This window comes from Felis catus, chromosome X, assembly GCF_018350175.1.
Source record: "Felis catus isolate Fca126 chromosome X, F.catus_Fca126_mat1.0, whole genome shotgun sequence".
In the NCBI taxonomy this organism is placed as follows: Eukaryota; Metazoa; Chordata; class Mammalia; order Carnivora; family Felidae; genus Felis; species Felis catus.
In genome coordinates, this window is record NC_058386.1 from 124,485,788 (window position 1) to 124,504,873 (window position 19,086).

Here is a 19,086-nt window from a genome sequence, read left to right on the forward strand (position 1 = left end):
AGGGAGTGCTGAAGTTACCTTAAGAATCTTTCTTTTTAGATGACAATAGCCAAGAAAGGGATCTTAAAATAGTAACTGACCTCCAAGACCAGGTCGCAGCCGGTTGTCATAGCCATCTAGAAGACGATCTAAGATTCTGGTAAATATAGTGATGTTGTCAGTGCTGTCATCAGGAATATCTGGGGCGTGCTTAGGAGAGAGCCTGCGACAGTGGAAGAAACAGAGATGGAAAATAATAGTTCTTAATAGGAAACACTTGCATGTGTAAACACTTTAAAACAATTTCAATCAATAGACTGGGCCAACTAAATAGCCCTGTATCTTAACCAAATCAGCACTTCCTACTTGCTATGATGATTACCTGTGTAAAAGGCAGACAGTGGTCACTATACTTGAACTCTTACTACAGCATTGACAAGAGATTTATCAAACATGTGCTCCAGCCCCAACTCAACAGTGGAGAAATGCAAGCAGAAATTGTTAATACAATGTTCTAGGGAACAGTCGGTGGCATAAAGTTATACATCAAATTTTGGTGCATGAACGAACAGTCCTCAAAGTTAAAAAAGAAAAATTGTGTTACAAAAAACTTACCCCACTTCTGGCTGAGAGAAGCATAAGTTCACAGAATAATAGAATCAGACTGTTGGAGTGTGTTTATTCTACCTACCCACCACCTTATGGAGATAGGGTAACAAAACAATTGTACTCCATTAAATGTTAAAGCTACCGGGACTCTTAAGAGATTCCTTAATTTTGCTCATTTTATACATGGAGAAATAAGCTCAAAGAGGGGACCATCAAATTTGCCCACAAATTTGAAATTTGAAAGGCAGAAATAGGACTAGAATCCAAGTTTTCTGATTTTCTAGTGACCCTCAGCTACCTCCTGCTTCTCCAGTTTGGATGCCTTCTGTAAACCTTTCCAAACACTAGGCACTTTGCCAACCACCTACTCAGGCCCAGGTTTACTGATACTCTCACTTTATGAGGAGGGTCTTGTTGTGGTTTGACAGGACTAAAAATGAAACTCTCTGGGTAGTTTAAGAGAAAAGGGGATATAACTAAAGAGATGGCTGTTGCCAAGGATCAAAAAGCATGGTGTAGAATCAACTAATAAACTAGGAGTCAGAAATCCTGGATTCTACTGCCAGCTGTATTCATGAATTAAAGTAGATAATGAAGCAAGATACAATACTGTATCTCCTTAAGTCTGTTTTCATCATTCCTACCTTGGACCCAGAAGGTTTCCATTAATAGGTATAACTGTTCCTAGCATCCAATTAGTCAAATCGATAAGAAGGGCACCCGGGTGACTCAGTCAGTTAAGCAACCAAATCTTGGTTTTGGCTCAGGTCATGATCTCACAGTAGTGAGATCGAGCCCTACATTGGGCATGGAGTCTGCTTAAGATTCTCTCTTTCTCCTTCTGCCCCTCTCCTCTGTTCTTTCTCTCAATAAATAAATAAATAAATAAATAAATAAATAATACATACATACATACATACATACATACATACATAATAGTTGAGAAGGAGTCATAAGAGAGAGTCAGTATGTCTTCCCACAAATATATATTCTTAGTGGCAAGAAAAGTTCATTTTATTTTTAATTTTTTTTTCAATGTTTTTTATTTATTTTTGGGACAGAGAGAGACAGAGCATGAACGGGGAAGGGGCAGAGAGAGAGGGAGACACAGAATCGGAAACAGGCTCCAGGCTCCCAGCCATCAGCCCAGAGCCTGACGCGGGGCTCGAACTCACGGACCGCGAGATCCTGACCTGGCTGAAGTCGGACGCTTAACCGACTGCACCACCCAGGCGCCCCTCATTTTATTTTTAAACAGACCTGAGAAAAATCTACAGAATAGAAACATCAAAATTGAATGGTTCTCACTCTAAACTGCCATTCTCCAGCAGATAACTTTGTAAAAGTCATTTTGGACCTCAACTTCCTTAATTCATAAATCTAATTCAATTCACTTAATTATTCAATACATCTTTATTGAGAATCAACTATGTGCCTCTACTTTGGGTACTGTGATAGAGCATAATAAAGATAAAACAAGGTGAGCAATCTTTTCCCTGATTACAGGGTTGCTGAGGGAATCAAATGATAAAATAGTTACACACGGAAGGAAAAAGAGACCTAAGCTTAAAAAGTCTAGAGACATGTATTTGAATTTTTTAGTGTGACCATAGGAAATTCATATAACACCTCTAATAGCTTTCTCATATTTCAAATTAAAATAACTTCACAGATAGATTGCATTAACATTAAATAATATATTAAAATTGTCAGGCTTAATGTTTAATATGTGAAAGTATTCAAAGTTTGTTTTCTCTTTTTTGAAATAGTACTGTATGCACTTGAATGCATTATTCAAATGCAAATAGTAACAAATATATTGGCACACCCATCAACCAAAACCCATAAAGAAAACTTTGGCCAGAGAGGCACTGGAACCCAGTGAAAAGTAGAGATGATTGTCTGGTTTAGTGGGCAGAGCACTAGAAGTGATACAAATACCTTACTGGGAAGGGGGTGGGGGGCATAAGGGAACTATAGCACAGAGCTAACAAACTGGCATTAATATGCTAAAGAGTTAAATACAGGCAACCTTCAGGTGACAGCTCAATACACCAATATTCTGAATTGGTCTTACATGGGCTGTGGAGAGAGAGGCTCAATTGATTTTGTGCACACCACTTTCTCATTATCCTTCAACTTTCACTGTGGGGACTCTTAGCTGTGATTAGCCTAATTTGATTTCTAGGAAATAGGTCAATAAATTGTATGAAAAACAATTTCTTGGATTACTGAAAGCAGATAGAAAGGAGAATTCTCACAGAGTCATAGATGAGCTATAAAGGGCTTCAGAAATTATTTACTCCAGGTGGATTGATAGATGGGAATTCTAAAGCCCCTGAACATAATTTTTAACCACCCTGAATGTTAATGGAAAAGCTAAGATTTGGGACCAGAATTCTTGAATATGAGGCCAATACACTATGCCACCTCTCTTACTAAAATACTAACTTCTATGACAATGCATTTCCATTCATTGCCAATGTGTTAATTATGCTAGCAGCATTCTACACTAATAATTTTTAAACTTTTAAGTAAAAAAAAATCAATGCTAAATATCACTCTAATACAAATTTCAACAGATTTCTCTATGATTTTGCCCTTGGTTACTGCTATTTTTTTTTCTCCTAACATGTACTAAATTATTTCATGGGGAACTGGAACATGGTTTAATCTAGAACCCAAGTCAGAACTCTCTTCTTCAATAACTCAACTGCAACAAGCTAAAAATGCTCTAGTTTGTTCCAATCCAAAGAAGTTTGGGAGAACAACAAAGAATCATGGTATATCAGGATTATGGGAGAGCCTTAGAGATCATATTTTTTTTTTCATTTTACAGATGAAGCACCTAAGACACTGATGAGAGGAAGAAATTCTTCAAAGCCACATACTTATTAGGTTGATAAAACTGATGCACCCATGACTGTTTTGCCTCATCTCTGTTATTACCAGTAGGATTTAATATCAATAATCCATCATTTAAACATTAAAATCATGTTACTAATATACTATGTGTAGGTAAGGTTGATTTAGTCAATTTTTTAGTTCTAAACATGGAATAGTGGTAAGTCCATAGGATTAGGATCAAATGAGCAGTTTTAGTCCTGGCCTTGCCAATAACTGATTGTGTAACATATTTCCTTGTAAGATGGGGATAATAATTTCCTACCTTAGAAAGTTTATGGAAGAAATAAGTAAATAATACAATGAACAAAAATTCACTTTGCAAATGGTAAAGCTCCATATACATTGAGGGTTGTTCATTCCTTTCTCTGCCCCCCCCCCCAAGAACTTCTGAAAATGTAATGAGACACTTTCGAAATACAGGCACTTTTTGTACACATTTTTGTGCGGACATAGGTTTCCATTTCTCTTGGGGAGATATCTATGGGTAGAAATGCTACGTCATAGGGTTATTCTGTTAAACCCTTTTTAAAACATTTCTTTTTAACTGAAGTGATATTCACATAAAATTAACCAGTTTAAAGCGAACAATTCAGTGGCATTCAATATATTCACAATGTTGGGAAACTATCACCTCTACATAAATCTAAAAAATTTTCATCACCCCAGAAGAAAATCATGTAAACATTAAGCACATGCTTGTTATTCTCTCTGTCCTGCAGCCCCGGCAACCACCAATCTGCATTCTATTTCTATGGATTTAGCCATTCAAGATATTTCATATAAATGTTATCATACAATATATAGTCTTTTGTGTCTGCTTCTTTCACTTAACATGTTTTCCAGGTTCATCCACATTATAGCATATTTCAGTACTTCATTTTTGAGGCTGAATAATATTGTATTATATGTATATACCACAATTTGTTTATTAGGCACTCATCTGTTAAAGGATATTTATGCATTTTCTACCTTTTGGCTATTGTGAATATTGATGCTGTGAAAATGAGTGTACAATTCTTCTTGGTATTCACCTAATAGTGAAATTGCTGGGTAATATGGAAATGCCATGTTTAACTTTTTGAAGAAGTGGCAAACTGTTTTCCACAGTAGCTGCACCATTTTCCATTCCCACCAACTATATAAAAGGGATCCAATTTTTCCAAGTATTTGCCAATGCTTCTTACTTTCCCTCTTTTTTAAAATAAACTTATGTATTTAAATTCAAGTTTGTTTTTTAAATTTTTTATTATATTAAATTTATTTTCAAATTAGTTTCCATACAACACCCAGTGCTCATCCCAAAAGATGCCCTCTTCAATGCCCATCACCTACCCTTCCCTCCCTCCCACCCCCCATCAACCCTCAGTTTGTTCTCAGTTTTTAAGAGTCTCTTATGCTTTGGCTCTCTCTCCAACCCTAACCTCTTTTTTTTTCTTTTTTTTTTCCTTCCCCTCCCCCATGGGTTTCTGTTAAGTTTGTCAGGATCCACATAAGAGTGAAAACATATGGTATCTGTCTTTCTCTGTATGGCTTATTTCACTTAGCAGCACACTCTCCAGTTCCATCCATGTTGCTACAAAGTGCCATATTTCATTCTTTCTCACTGCCACGTAGTACTCCATTGTGTATATAAACCACAATTTCTTTATCCATTCATCAGTTGATGGACATTTAGGCTTTTTCCACAATTTGGCTATTGTTGAGAGTGCTGCTACAAACATTGGGGTACAAGTGCCCCTATGCATCAGCACTCCTGTATCCCTTGGGTAAATTCCTAGCAGTGCTATTGCTGGGTCATAGGGTAGGTCTATTTTTAATTTTTTGAGGAACCTCCACACTGTTTTCCAGAGTGGCTGCACCAATTTGCATTCCCACCAACAGTGCAAGAGGGTTCCCGTTACTCCGCATCCTCGCCAGCATCTATAGTCTCCTGATTTCTTCACTTTGGCCACTCTGACTGGCGTGAGGTGATATCTGAGTGTGGTTTTGATTTGTATTTCCCTGATGAGGAGCGATGTTGAGCATCTTTTCATGTGACTGTTGGCCATCTGGATGTCTTCTTTAGAGAAGTGTCTATTCTTGTTTTCTGCCCATTTCTTCACTGGATTATTTGTTTTTTGGGTGTGGAGTTTGGTAAACTCTTTATAGATTTTGGATACTACCCCTTGGTCCGATATGTCGTTTGCAAATATCTTTTCCCATTCCGTTGGTTGCCTTTTAGTTGTGTTGACTGTTTCCTTCGCTGTCCAGATTTTTATCTTCATGAGGTCACAATAGTTCATTTTTGCTTTTAATTCCATTGCCTTTGGGGATGTGTCAAATAAGAAATTGCTGTGGCTGAGGTCAGAGAGGTCTTTTCCTGCTTTCTCCTCTAGGGTTTTGATGGTTTCCTGTCTCACATTCAAGTACTTTATCCATTTTGAGTTTATTTTTATGAATGGTGTAAGAAAGTGGTCTAGTTTCATTCTTCTGCAAGTTGCTATCCAGTTTTCCCAGCATCATTTGTTAAAGAGGCTGTCTTTTTTCCATTGGATATTCTTTCCTGCTTTGTCAAAGATTAGTTGGCCCTACTGTGGGGGTCTAGTTCTGGGGATTTTATTCTATTCCATTGGTCCATGTGTCTGTTTTGGTGCCAATACCATGCTGTCTTGATGATTACAGCTTTGTAGTAGAGGCTAAAGTCTGGGATTGTGATGCCTCCTGCTTTGGTCTTCTTCAAAATTACTTTGGCTATTCGGGGCCTTCTGTGGTTCTATATGAATTTTAGGACTGCTTGTTCTAGCTTTCAGAAGAATGCTGGAGCAATTTTGATTGGGATTTCATTGAATATGTAGATAGCTTTGGGTAGTATTGACATTTTAACAATATTTATTCTTCCAACCCATGAGCATGGAATGTTTTTCCATTTCTTTATATCTTCTTCAATTTCCCTCATAAGCTTTCTATAGTTTTCAGCATACAAATCTTGTACATATTTGGTTAGATTTATTCCTAGGTATTGTATGCTTCTTGGTGCAATTGTGAATGGGATCAGTTTCTTTATTTGTCTTTCTGTTGCTTAATTATTAGTGTATAACAATGCAACTGATTTCTGTACATTGATTTTGTATCCTCCAACTTTGCTGAATTCATGTATTAGTTATAGCAGACTTTTGATGGAGTCTATCGGATTTTCCATGTATGATATCATGTCATCTGCAAAAAGTGAAAGCTTAACTTCATCTTTGCCAATTTTGATGCCTTTGATTTCCTTTTCTTGTCTAATTGCTGATGCTAGAACTTCCAACCCTATGTTAAACAACAGCTGTGAGAGTGGACATCGCTGTCGTGTTCCTGATCTCAGGGGGAAAGCTCTCAGTTTTTTCCCCATTGAGGATGATATTAGCTGTGGGCTTTTCATAAATGGATTTTATGATGTTTATGTATATTCCTTCTATCCCGACTTTCATGGGGGTTTTTATTAAGAAAACATGCTGAATTTTGTCAAATGCTTTTTCTGCATCGATTGACAGGGTCATATGGTTCTTAACTTTTCTTTTATTAATGTGATGTATCACGTTTATTGATTTGCAAATGTTGAACCAGCCCTGCACCCCGGAATGAATCCCACTTGATCATGGTGAATAATTCTTTTTATATGCTGTTGAATTTGATTTGCTAGTATCTTATTGAGAATTTTTGCATCCATATTCATCAGGGATATTGGCCTGTAGTTCTCTTTTTTTACTGGGTCTCTGTCTGATTTAGGAATCAAAGTAATACTGGCTTCATAGAATGAATCTGGAAGTTTTCCTTCCCTTTATATTTTTTGTAATAGCTTGAGAAGGATAGGTATTATCTCTGCTTTAAATGTCTGGTAGAATTCCCCAGGGAAGCCATCTGGTCCTGGATGCATATTTGTTGGGAGATTTTGATAACTGATTCAATTTCTTCGCTGGTAATGGGTCTGTTCAAGCTTTCTGTTTCCTCCTGATTGAGTTTTGGAAGAGTGTGGGTGTTTAGGAATTTGTCCATTTCTTCCAGGTTGTCCAATTTGTTGGCATATAATTTTTCATAGTATTCCCTGATAATTGCTTGTATTTCTGAGGGATTGGTTGTAATAGTTCCATTTTCATTACTGATTTTATCTACTTGGGTCATCTCCTTTTTCTTTTTGAGAAGCCTGGCTAGAGATTTATGAATTTTGTTTATTTTTTCAAAAAACGAACTCTTGGGGCGCCTGGGTGGCGCAGTCGGTTAAGCGTCTGACTTCAGCCAGGTCACGATCTCGCGGTCCGTGAGTTCGAGTGCCGCGTCGGGCTCTGGGCTGATGGCTCGGAGCCTGGAGCCTGTTTCCGATTCTGTGTCTCCCTCTCTCTCTGCCCCTCCCCCGTTCATGCTCTGTCTCTCTCTGTCCCAAAAATAAATAAACGTTGAAAAAAAAAATTAAAAAAAAAAAACGAACTCTTGGTTTCATTGATCTGCTCTACAGTTTTTTTTTAGATACTATACTGTTTATTTCTGCTCTGATCTTTATTATTTCTCTTCTTCTGCTGGGTTTGGGATGTCTTTGCTGCTCTGCTTCTATTTCCTTTAGGCGTGCTGTTAGATTTTGTATTTGGGATTTTTCTTGTTTCTTGAGATAGGCCTGGATTACAATGTATTTTTCTCTCAGGACTTCCTTCGCTGCATCCCAAAGTATTTGGATTGTTGTCTTTTCATTTTAGTTTGTTTCCATATATTTTTTGATTTCTTCTCTAATTGCCTGGTTGACCCATTCATTCTTTAGTAGGGTGTTCTTTAACCTCCATGCTTTTGGAAGTTTTCCAGACTTTTTTCCTGTGGTTGATTTCATGCTTCATAGCATTGTGGTCTGAAAGTACGCATGGTATAATTTCAATTCTTGTATACTTATGAAGGGCTGTTTTGTGACCCAGTATATGATCTATCTTGGAGAATGTTCCATGTGCACTCGAGAAGAAAGTATATTCTGTTGCTTTGGGATGCAGAGTTCTAAATATATCTGTCAAGTCCATTTGATCCAATGTATCATTCAGGGCCCTTGTTTCTTTATTGACCATGTGTCTAGATGATCTATCCATTGCTGTGAGTGGGGAGTCCCCTGCAATTACCACATTCTTATCAATAAGGTTGCTTATGTTTGTGAGTAATTGTTTTACATATTTGGGGGCTCCCGTATTCAGTGCATAGACATTTATAATTGTTAGTTCTTCTTGATGGATAGACCCTGTAATTATTATATAATGCCCTTCTTCATCTCTTGTTCCAGCCTTTAATTTAAAGTCTAGTTTGTCTGATATAAGTATGGCTACTCCAGCTTTCTTTTGACTTCCAGCAGCATGATACATAGTTCTCCATCCCCTCACTGTGAATCTGAAGGTGTCCTCAGGTCTAAAATGAGTCTCTTGTAGACAGCAAATAGATGGGTCTTGTGTTTTTATCCATTCTGATACCCTATGTCTTTTGGTTGGCACATTTAGTCCATTGACATTCAGTGTTATTATAGAGATATGGGTTTAGAGTCATTGTGATATCTGTAGGTTTCATTCTTGTAGCAATGTCTCTGGTACTTTGTCTCACAGGATCCCCCTTAGGATCTCTTGTAGGGCTGGTTTAGTGGTGACAAATTCCTTCAGTTTTTGTTTGTTTGGGAAGACCTTTATCTCTCCTTCTATCCTAAATGACAGACTTGCTGGATAGAGGATTCTCAGCTGCATATTTTTTCTGTTCATCACATTGCAGATTTCTTGCCATTCCTTTCTGGCTTGCCAAGTTTCAGTAGAGAGATCGGTCATGAGTCCTATAGGTCTCCCTTTATATGTTAGAGCACATTTATCCCTAGCTGCTTTCAGAATTTTCTCTTTATCTTTGTATTTTGCCAATTTCACTATGATATGTCATGCAGAAGATCGATTCAAGTTACATATGAAGGGAGTTCTCTGTGCCTCTTGGATTTCAATGCCTTTTTCCTTCCCCAGATGAGGGAAGTTCTCAGCTATGATTTCTTCAAGTACACCTTCGCACATTTCCCTCTCTCTTCCTCCTCTGGAATACCAATTATGCATAGATTATTTCTCTTTAGTGCATCTCTTAGTTCTCTCATTTTCCCCTCATACTCCTGGATTTTTTTATCTTGTTCTCAGCTTCTTCTTTTTCCATAATTTTATCTTCTAGTTCACCTATTCTCTCCTCTGCCTCTTCAATCCGATGTGGTCATCTCCATTTTATTTTGCAGCTCATTAATGGCATTTTTAGCTCCTCCTGGCTGTTCCTTAGTCCCTTGATCTCTGTAGCAATAGATTCTCTGCCGTCCTTTATACTGTTTTCAAGCCCAGGGATTAATTTTATGACTATTATTTTAAAATCTTGTTCTGTTATAATGCTTAGTTTTTGATCAATTTGTTAGCTGTCGTTATTTCCTAGAGGTTTTTTTGAGGGGAATTCTTCCATTTCATCATTTTGGATAGTCCCTGGAGTGGTGCGGAACTGCGGGGCACTTCCCCTGTGCTGTCTTGAATAACTTGCGTTGGTGGGCGGGGTTGCAGTCAGATCTGATGTCTGCCCCCAACCTACCGCTGGGGCCACAGTCAGACTGGTGTGTACCTTCTCTTCCCCTCTCCTAGGGGCGGGATTCACTGTGGGGTGGCATGGCCTGTCTAGGCTACTTGCACACTGCCAGGCTTGTGGTGCTGGGGATCTGGCGTATTAGCTGGGGTGGATCGGCAAGGTGCACAGGGGTGGGGGGGGGGGCAGGCTTAGCTCACTTTTCCTTCGGAAGTCCACTTCGGGAGAGGCTCTGCAGCACCGAGAGGGAGTCAGACCCACCAGAGGGATGGATCCGCAGAAGCACAGCGTTGGGTGTTTGTGCGGTGCAAGCAAGTTCCCTGGCAGGAACTGGTTCCCTTTGGGATTTTGGCTGGAGGATGGGCGAGGGAGATGGAGCTGGCGAGCGCCTTTGTTCTCCGCCAAGCTGCGCTCTGTTGTCCAGGGCTCAACAACTCTCCCTCCCGTTGTCCTCCAGCCCTCCCGCTCTCTGAGCAGAGATGTTAACTTATAACCTTCCAAATGTTAAGTCCTGCTTGCTGTCCGAACACACTCCATCCAGCCCCTCTGCTTTTGCAAGCCAGATTCAGGGGCTCTGCTTTGCCAGCGGGCTGCCCCTCTGCCCCGGCTCCCTCCCGCCAGTCCGTGTAGTGTGCACCACCTCTCTGCCCTTCCTACCCTCTTCCGTGGACCTCTTGTCTACGCTTGGCTTTGGAGAATCCGTTCTACTAGTCTTCTGGCAATTTTTTGGGTTATTTAGGCAGGTGTGGGTGGAATCTAAGTGATCTGCAGGACGTGATGAGCTCAGAGTCCCCCTACGCTGCCATCTTCCCCAAGTTCTCTAAATTCAAGTTTGTTAACATGCAGTGTAGTATTGCTTTCAGCAGTAGAACTCAGTGATTCATCTCTTACATTTAACACCCAGTGCTCATCTCAACTAGTGCACTCCTTAAATCCCACTCTTAATGGGCTCATTTAGCCCATCCTCCCACCCACCTCCCTCTAGCATCATTATTCATAATAGCCAAAATGTGGAAACAGCCCAAATGTCCATCAACTGATGAACAAATAAACAAAATGTAGTATATCAAAAAAAAGTGGTAAAAACAATTTTTCTTTTTTCTTTTTTTTAAAAAGGGGCACCTGGGTGGCTCAGTAGGTTAAGTGATGAACTTAGGCTCAGGTCATGATCTCACAGTTCATGGATTCGAGCCCTGAGTCAGTCTCCGTGCTGACAGCTTAGAGCCTGGAGCCTGCTTCAGAATCTGTGTCTCCCTCTGTCTCTCTGCCCCTCCCCCACTCATGCTCTGTTTCTGTCTCTCAAAAATGAATAAACATTAATTTTTTTAAAAAAAAAGAAGTGGTATGTATGTACATATGTACATGTGTGTCTGCATAAAAGGGAATAAAATCTTGCCACTTGCAACAAAATGGATGGAGCTAGATATTATAATGCTAAGCAAAATAAGCCAGTTAGAGAAAGACAAATACCATATGATTTCACACATATGTAGAATAAGAAACAAATGAACAAAGGAAAAAGAGAGACAAACCAAGAAACAGATTCTTAACTATAGAAAACTAATTGTTACCACGGGGGAGATGGGTGGCGGATGGGTGAAATAGGTGATAGGGATCAAAGGGTACACTTATGATGAGCACTGAGTAGTGTAAAAAATTGATAAATTACTATATTCTACACCTGAAACTAATATAACACTGTATGCTAATGATACTGGAATTAAAATAACAAAAAATAGAGGAAAAGAGACTGAGGCTACCAGGGAGAAACCAGAACAACCTGAGGGGCCATAGGTGGGTTATTGTGCACTGGGGGAGATAAAAAGGGCCATGTAGGCACAGAGGGGAGGGATCCCCTTCTGTGGAGAGACAAAGGGAAGAGAAAGAGCGGCTGGGGAAGTGTAGGAGTGTGTCTAGATGAGAGAAAATACCTCTAACCGGGACAGAGAGCCATCCCATCTCTAACTGCAGGTTACAGGATCTATAACTGTGATCCCATCTTGGGACTGGGGCCAGCTACCCTGTTCGTTCACCTGGGGAGGAGGGGAGACACCTCTGGGTTTAGTAGTAGATCAGGGGCACAGTCCGCAGCAGGAGAAACTGGTCCCTTCCCCTGCAGTGCTGCAGAACAGGACAAAACCAGCCAGGACCACATATCAGGAGGTGCTTCCCCAGTACCAGGGTACACGGAGCGGGAGTTTAAATCCCAACCAAGCCCTGGGGCAAAGGAGTCGGCAGAGTGAGACAGATAGCCTCCTCGGTGCATCCAGGGTACAGTGAGGATGGCTCCAAAGGAGTGATTTGGGACACTGGGTTATGGAGAAGAGGATGAGGGGGTTGCCATTTTTCTCCCCACCAAAACAGAGCCTCAGGGATTGGTCCATTGGCCCACAGTGGAGGCAGGGCCAGCCTACAACAAACCACACCCCTCCATGCTGGGTAACTGGGTATCTGCTGGAGTGGGATAGTCGCTGTGGAACCAGAGGAATCCCTCCTCCAGATCAGAGCTGCTTTACACCTTGGATTAATTCTAGGACAATTCTTGATATATAGATATATCCGCCGCCCCCCCCATTTCTTCTCCTTATCTCTTCCCTCCTCTAGGCTGGTTACTCTGGTGATTGCTTTGTTTAAACAGATATTTAATCCATTCTCTTGGTACATGTTCTACACCTCCTTCTTTACATTCCTTTCTCTCTGTCTGGAATAATCAAGCCATAAAGTTTCTCTGTCTGGGTAACTTTATCTTCGTTTCTTTTTCCCTGCCTCCTTCCCTATTTTCCTTTCTCTCTCTGGATTAAGCCTTTTAGTCTCTTTGCCTGGTCAATGCTTATTTTTTTCTCCCCCCCCCCCCGCCCCTGCCACTGTCATTTCTCTCTTTGTATGTGCTCTTGCCTCAGCACCACCTCCACCCTGTTCTTTACTTATGCTGTTGTTTCTGGTTTTTTGTTTTTGGATTGTTTTTCATTTTGTTGTTTTTGTTTGTTTGCTTGTTTTCTTTTATTTGTTTGTGTGTTTGCATGTTTTTGTTTCCTGGTTGTCTGTTTGTTTTCAATTCCAGGACTACTTCAAGGAACAAATCAAAGCACACATGGTGGAGGGTCCAAAACATCACTATGAGTAGGGAAATAAAATAACCAAAGTCACAACAAAGAGCAAGTAACATTCTCAAAAAAAAAAAAAACACTTCCTCTTTAATATAGCAGTGCTCGCAGGTGCAGAGCACATAACAAGATTTTAAAACTCACAAGGAACAGGAAATTAGCCAAATGATGAAAAGGAAGAATTCCCTCAAAAGAAATTCCAGGAATAGGTAACAGCTAAAGAATTGATCATAACAAATATAAGCAACTTAACTAAACAAGAAACTAGAATACTGATCATAAAATTAATCACTGGGCTTCAAAAAGCATAGAGGATAGCAGAGAATCTATTGCTACAGAGATCAAGGGACTAAAAAATAGTCATGATGAATTAAGCAATGCTATAAATGAGGTGCAAAATAAAATGGAGGTAGCCACAGCACGGACTGAAGAGGCAGAGGGGAGAATAGGTGAATTAGAAGATAAAATTATGGAAAAAGAGGAAGCTGAGAAACAGAGAGATGAAAAAATCCAGTATTATGAGGAGAGAATTAGAGAACTAAGTGATTCAAAAGCAGAACAATACACATATCATAGGCATTCCAGAAGAAGAGAGAGAAAACAGCTGAAGTTGTACTTGAACAAATCATAGCTGAGAACTTTCCCAATCTGGGGAAGGAAACAGGCATTGAACTCCAAAGGCACAGAGAACTCCCTTCAGATGTAACTTAAATAGATCTTCTGCACAATATATCATAGTGAAACTGGCAAAATACAAGGAAAGATAAAATTCTGAAAGAAGCTAGGGATAAATGGACTGTAACATACAAAGGTAGACACATAAGGGTGGTAGCAGACCTATCTACTGAAACCTGGCAGGCCAGAAAGGAATGGCAGGAAATCTTCAATATGATGAACAGGAAAAATATGCAGCCAAGACTCCTTTATTCAGCAAGCCTGTCATTCAGAATAGAAGAAGAAATAAAGGTTTTCCCAAACCAACAAAAACTGAAGGAATTCATCACCACTAAACCAGCCCCACAAGAGATCCTAAGGGAGTCTTGTAAGTGACATGTTGCAAGTATCACAAAGTACCAGAGACATCATAATAAGCATGAACCCTACAGATAACAAAATGACTCTAAACCTATATCTTTAAACAACAAAACTGAATGAAAATGGACTAAATGCTTCAACCAAAAGACATAGGGTATCAAAATGCATAAAAAAAGAAACAAGACCCATATATTTTCTGTCTACAGGAGACTCATTTTAGACCTGAGAACACCTTCAGATTGAAAGTGAGGGAATGGACAACCATCTATCATGCTACTGGAAGTCAAAAGAAAGCTGGAGTAGCCATACATATATAAGATAAACCAGACTTTAAATTAAAGGCTGCAACAAGAAATGAAGAAGGACATTATATAATAATTGAGGGTCTATCCATTAGGAAGAGCAAACAATTATAAATGTCTATTCACTGAATTTGGGAGCACTGAAATACATAAAAAAATAATCACAAACATAAGCAATCTTATTGATAAGAATGTGGTAATTGCAAGGAACTTTAATGCTCCACTTACAACAATGGACAGATCATTTAGACAGAGAATCAGTGAAGAAACAATGGCCCTGAATGATACATTGGACCAGGTGACTTGACAGATATATTTAGAACTCTACATCCCAAAGCAGCAAAATATACTTTCTTCTCAAGTGCACATGGAATATTCTCGAAGATAGATCACATACTGGGTCACAAAACAGCCCTCAATAACTATAAAAGAATTGAGATCATACCATGCATACTTTAAGATCACAATGCTATGAAACTTGAAATCAATCACAGGAAAAAGTCTGGTAATCCTCCAAATGCATGGAGGTTAAAGAGAATCCTACTAAAGAATGAATGGGTCAACCAGGCAATTAGAGAAGAAATTTAAAAATACATGAAACAAATGAAAATGAAAATACAACAATCCAAACGCTTTGGGATGCAGCAAAGGCATTCCTAAGAGGAAAATACATTGCAATCCAGGCCTATCTCAAGAAACAAGAAAAATCCCAAATACAGAATCTAACAGCACACCTAAAGGAAATAGAAGCAGAGCAGCAAAGACACCCCAAACCCAGCAGAAGAGAAATAATAAAGATCAGAGCAGAAATAAACAATATAGAATGTAAAAAAACTGTAGAGCAGATCAATGAAACCAATGTTGGTTCTTTGAAAAAATAAACAAAATTGATAAACCTCTAGCCAGGCTTCTCAAAAAGAAAAGGGAGATGGCCCAAATAGGTAAAATCATGAATGAAAATGGAATTATTACAACCAATCCCTCAGAAATACAAGAAATTATCAGGGAATACTATGAAAAATTATATGCCAACAAGTTGGACAATCTGGAAGAAATGGACAAATTCCTAAGTACCCACACACTTCTAAAACCCAAACGGGAAGAAAAAGAAAACTTGAACAGACCCATAACCAGCAAAGAAGTTGAATCAGTTATCAAAAATCTCCCAACAAATAAGCATCCAGGACCAGATGGCTTCTCTGGGGAATTCTACCGGACAGTTAAAGCACAGAAAATGCCTATCCTTCTCAAGCTGTTCCAAAAAATAGAAAGAGAAGGAAAACTTCCAGATTCATTCTATGAGCCAGCATTACTTTGATTCCCAAACCAGACAGAGATCCAGCAAAAAAGAGAACTACAGGCCAATATCCCTGATGAATATGGATGCAAAACTTCTCAACAAGATACTAGCAAATCAAATTCAACAGCATATAAAAAGAATTATTCACCATGATCAAGTGGGATTCATTCCGGGGTGCAGGGCTGGTTCAACATTTGCAAATCAATCAATGTGATACATCACATTTATAAAAGAAAAGAACCACGTGATCCTGTCAATAGATGCAAAAAAGAATTTGATAAAATACAGTACACTTTCTTAATAATAACCCTCAAGAAAGTCGGGATAGAAGGAACATACTTAAACATCATAAAATCCATTTATGAAAAGTCCACAGCTAAAGCATCCTCAATGGGGAAAAACTGAGAGCTTTCCTCCTGAGATCAGGACCATGACAGGGATGTCCACACTCACCACTGTTGTTTAACATAGTGTTGGAAGTTCTAGCATCAGCAATCAGACAACAAAATGAAATCAAGGGCATTAAAATTGGCAAAGATGAAGTCAAACATTCACTTTCACAGATGACATAATACTCTACATGGAAAACCCAACAGACTCCACCAAGTCTGCTAGAACTGACACATAATTCAGCAAACTTGCAGGGTACAAAATCAATGTAAAGATATCAGCTGCATTTTCATACACCAATAATGGAGCAACAGAAAGAGGAATAAAGAAACGGATCCCATTCACAATTGCACCAAGAACCATAAATACCTAGGAATGAACCTAACCAAAGGAGTAAAAATCTGTATGCTGAAAACTATAGAAAACTTATGAAGGAAATTGAAGACACAAAAAAAATGGGAAAACATTCCATGCTCATGGATTGGAAGAATAAACATTGTTAAAATGTCAATACTACCCAAAGCAATCTACACATTCAATGCAATCCCAATCAAAATTGTACCAGCATTCTTCTCAAATCTATAACAAGCAATCCTAAAATTTGTATGGAACCACAAAAGACCCTGAATAGCCAAAGTAATCTTGAAGAAGAAAACCAAAGAGGGAAGCATCACAATCCCTGACTTTATCCTCTACTACAAAGCTGTAATCATCAAGACAGTATGGTATTGGCACAAAAACAGACACATGGACCAATGGAATAGAATAGAGAACCCAGAAGTTGGACCCACAAAACTATGGCCAGCTAATTTTTGACAAAGCAGGAAAGAGCATCCAATGGAAAAAAGACAGTCTCTTTAACAGATGGTGCTGGGAGAAGTGGACAGCAACATGCAGAAGAATGAAACTAGACCACTTTCTTATGCCATTCACAAAAATTAACTCAAAATGAATGAAGGACCTGGATGTGAGACTGAAACGATCAAAACCCTAGAGGAGAAAGCAGGCAACAACCTCTTTGACCTCAGCTGTGGCAATTTCTTACTTGACCCATCTCCAAAGGCAAGGGAATTAAAAGCAAAAATGAACTATTGGGACCTCATGAAGATAAAAATCTTCTGCACTGCAAAGGAAACAATCAACAAAACTAAAAGGCAACCAACAGAATGGGAAGAGATATTTGCAAATGACATATTGTATAAAATGCTAGTATCCAAAATCTATAAAGAACTCACCAAACTCCATACCTGAAAATAAATAATCCAGTGAAGAAATGGGCAGAAGACATGAATAGACACTTTTCCAAAGAAGACATCCGGATGGCCAACAGACACATGAAACAATGCTCGATGTCACTCATCATCAGGGAAATACTAATCGAAACCACACGGAGATACTATCTCATGCTGGTCAGGGGCTAAAATGAACAAATCAAGAGACTATAGATGCTGGTGAGGATGTGGAGTAACGGGAACCCTCTTGCACTGTTGGTGGGAATACAAACTAGTGCAGCCACTCTGGAAAACAATGTGGAGGTTCTTCAAAAAGTTAAAAATATAACTACCCTATGACCCAGCAATAGCACTGCTAGGAATCTACCCAAGGGATACAGGAGTGCTGATGCATAGGGGCACTTGTACCCCAATGTTTATAGCAGCACTTTCAACAATAGCCAAATTATGGAAAGAGCCCAAATGTCCATCAACTGACAAATGGATAAAGAAGACGTGGTTGATATATACAATGGAATACTACTTGACAATGAGAAAGAATGAAATATGGCCATTTGTAGCAATGTGGATGGAACTGGAGAGTATTATGCTAAGTGAAATAAGTCAGGCAGAGAAAGACAGATACCATATGTTTTCACTCATATGTGGATCTTGAGAAACTTAACAGAAGACCATGGGGGAGGAGAAGGGGGGAAAAAAGTTACAGAGAGGGAAGGAGGCATACCATAAGAGACTCTTGGATACTGAGAACAAACTGAGTGTTGATGGGGGTGGAGGAGTGGGGAAAGTGGGTGATTGGCATTGAGGACGGCACTTGGGATGAGCACTGGGTGTTGTATAGAAACCGATTTGACAATAAATTATATTTTAAAAAGTTTCTAAATCCATGAACTCAAAAAAAAATAATACAATAAAAATTTTTATATAAAGTGCCGTTCAACATAAACAAAATAAAGATGGGCACTTTTTATTTATTTCTTTTTCTGAAGTTTTGTCTTGTTCTTTAAGTTGGAGCATATTCCTCTGACTCCTCATTTTGCTTTACCTTCTGTGTTTGTGTTCACAAATCGAAGAGCTACTCTCCTAAATTTGAAGGAATTTCCTTGTGTAGGTATGTCCCCTTTATAAATTGCATGTGCCTTATGGATTTGGCTGGCTGACTGGTGCTCTAGATGGTGTGGGCTGGGGATCTCAGGGCACTGTTCTGGAGACACCATTTTAGGGCCTCTGGAACTGAGATGGGCAGGACCAGAGGGGGGTCCTGTGGCATGCCACACAGATGGAACTCTGGAAGAACCGCTGAAGCTGAAGTGAAAGTAAGCTGAGGGATCTCAGGGCATTCCACACAAGGGGAACCCTAGCAAGATGTCTGGAGCTGAAGTGAGCATGGGCCTAAGTGAAATAAGTCAGAGAAACACAAATATATGATTTCACTTATATATGAAATCTAATGAAACACAAGTGAACAAGCAAAAAAAAAAAACAGAAACAGAAAAAGAACCATAAATATAGAGAGTAAACTGGTGGTCGCCAAGGCGGTAGGGGTTTGGAGATGGACAAAATGGGTGAAGGGGATTAAGAGGTACATACTTGCAGTTGTAAAATGAATAAGTCATGGGGATTAAAAGTACAGCATAGGGAATGCAGTCAATAATGTTGTAATA

The 19,086-nt window shown here is 39.2% G+C and overlaps 1 protein-coding gene across 1 annotated transcript in view; it reads right to left on the minus strand.

Annotated features, from left to right (window-relative positions):
- Positions 1-19,086, minus strand: part of GABRA3 (gamma-aminobutyric acid type A receptor subunit alpha3) — a 366,533-nt gene that overhangs the window by 226,354 nt on the left and 121,093 nt on the right. Inside the window, exon 3 of the mRNA XM_004000982.6 lies at positions 81-202. Within this exon, the coding sequence (XP_004001031.3) occupies positions 81-202 (122 nt within the window). The remainder of the gene's footprint in view (positions 1-80; positions 203-19,086) is intronic.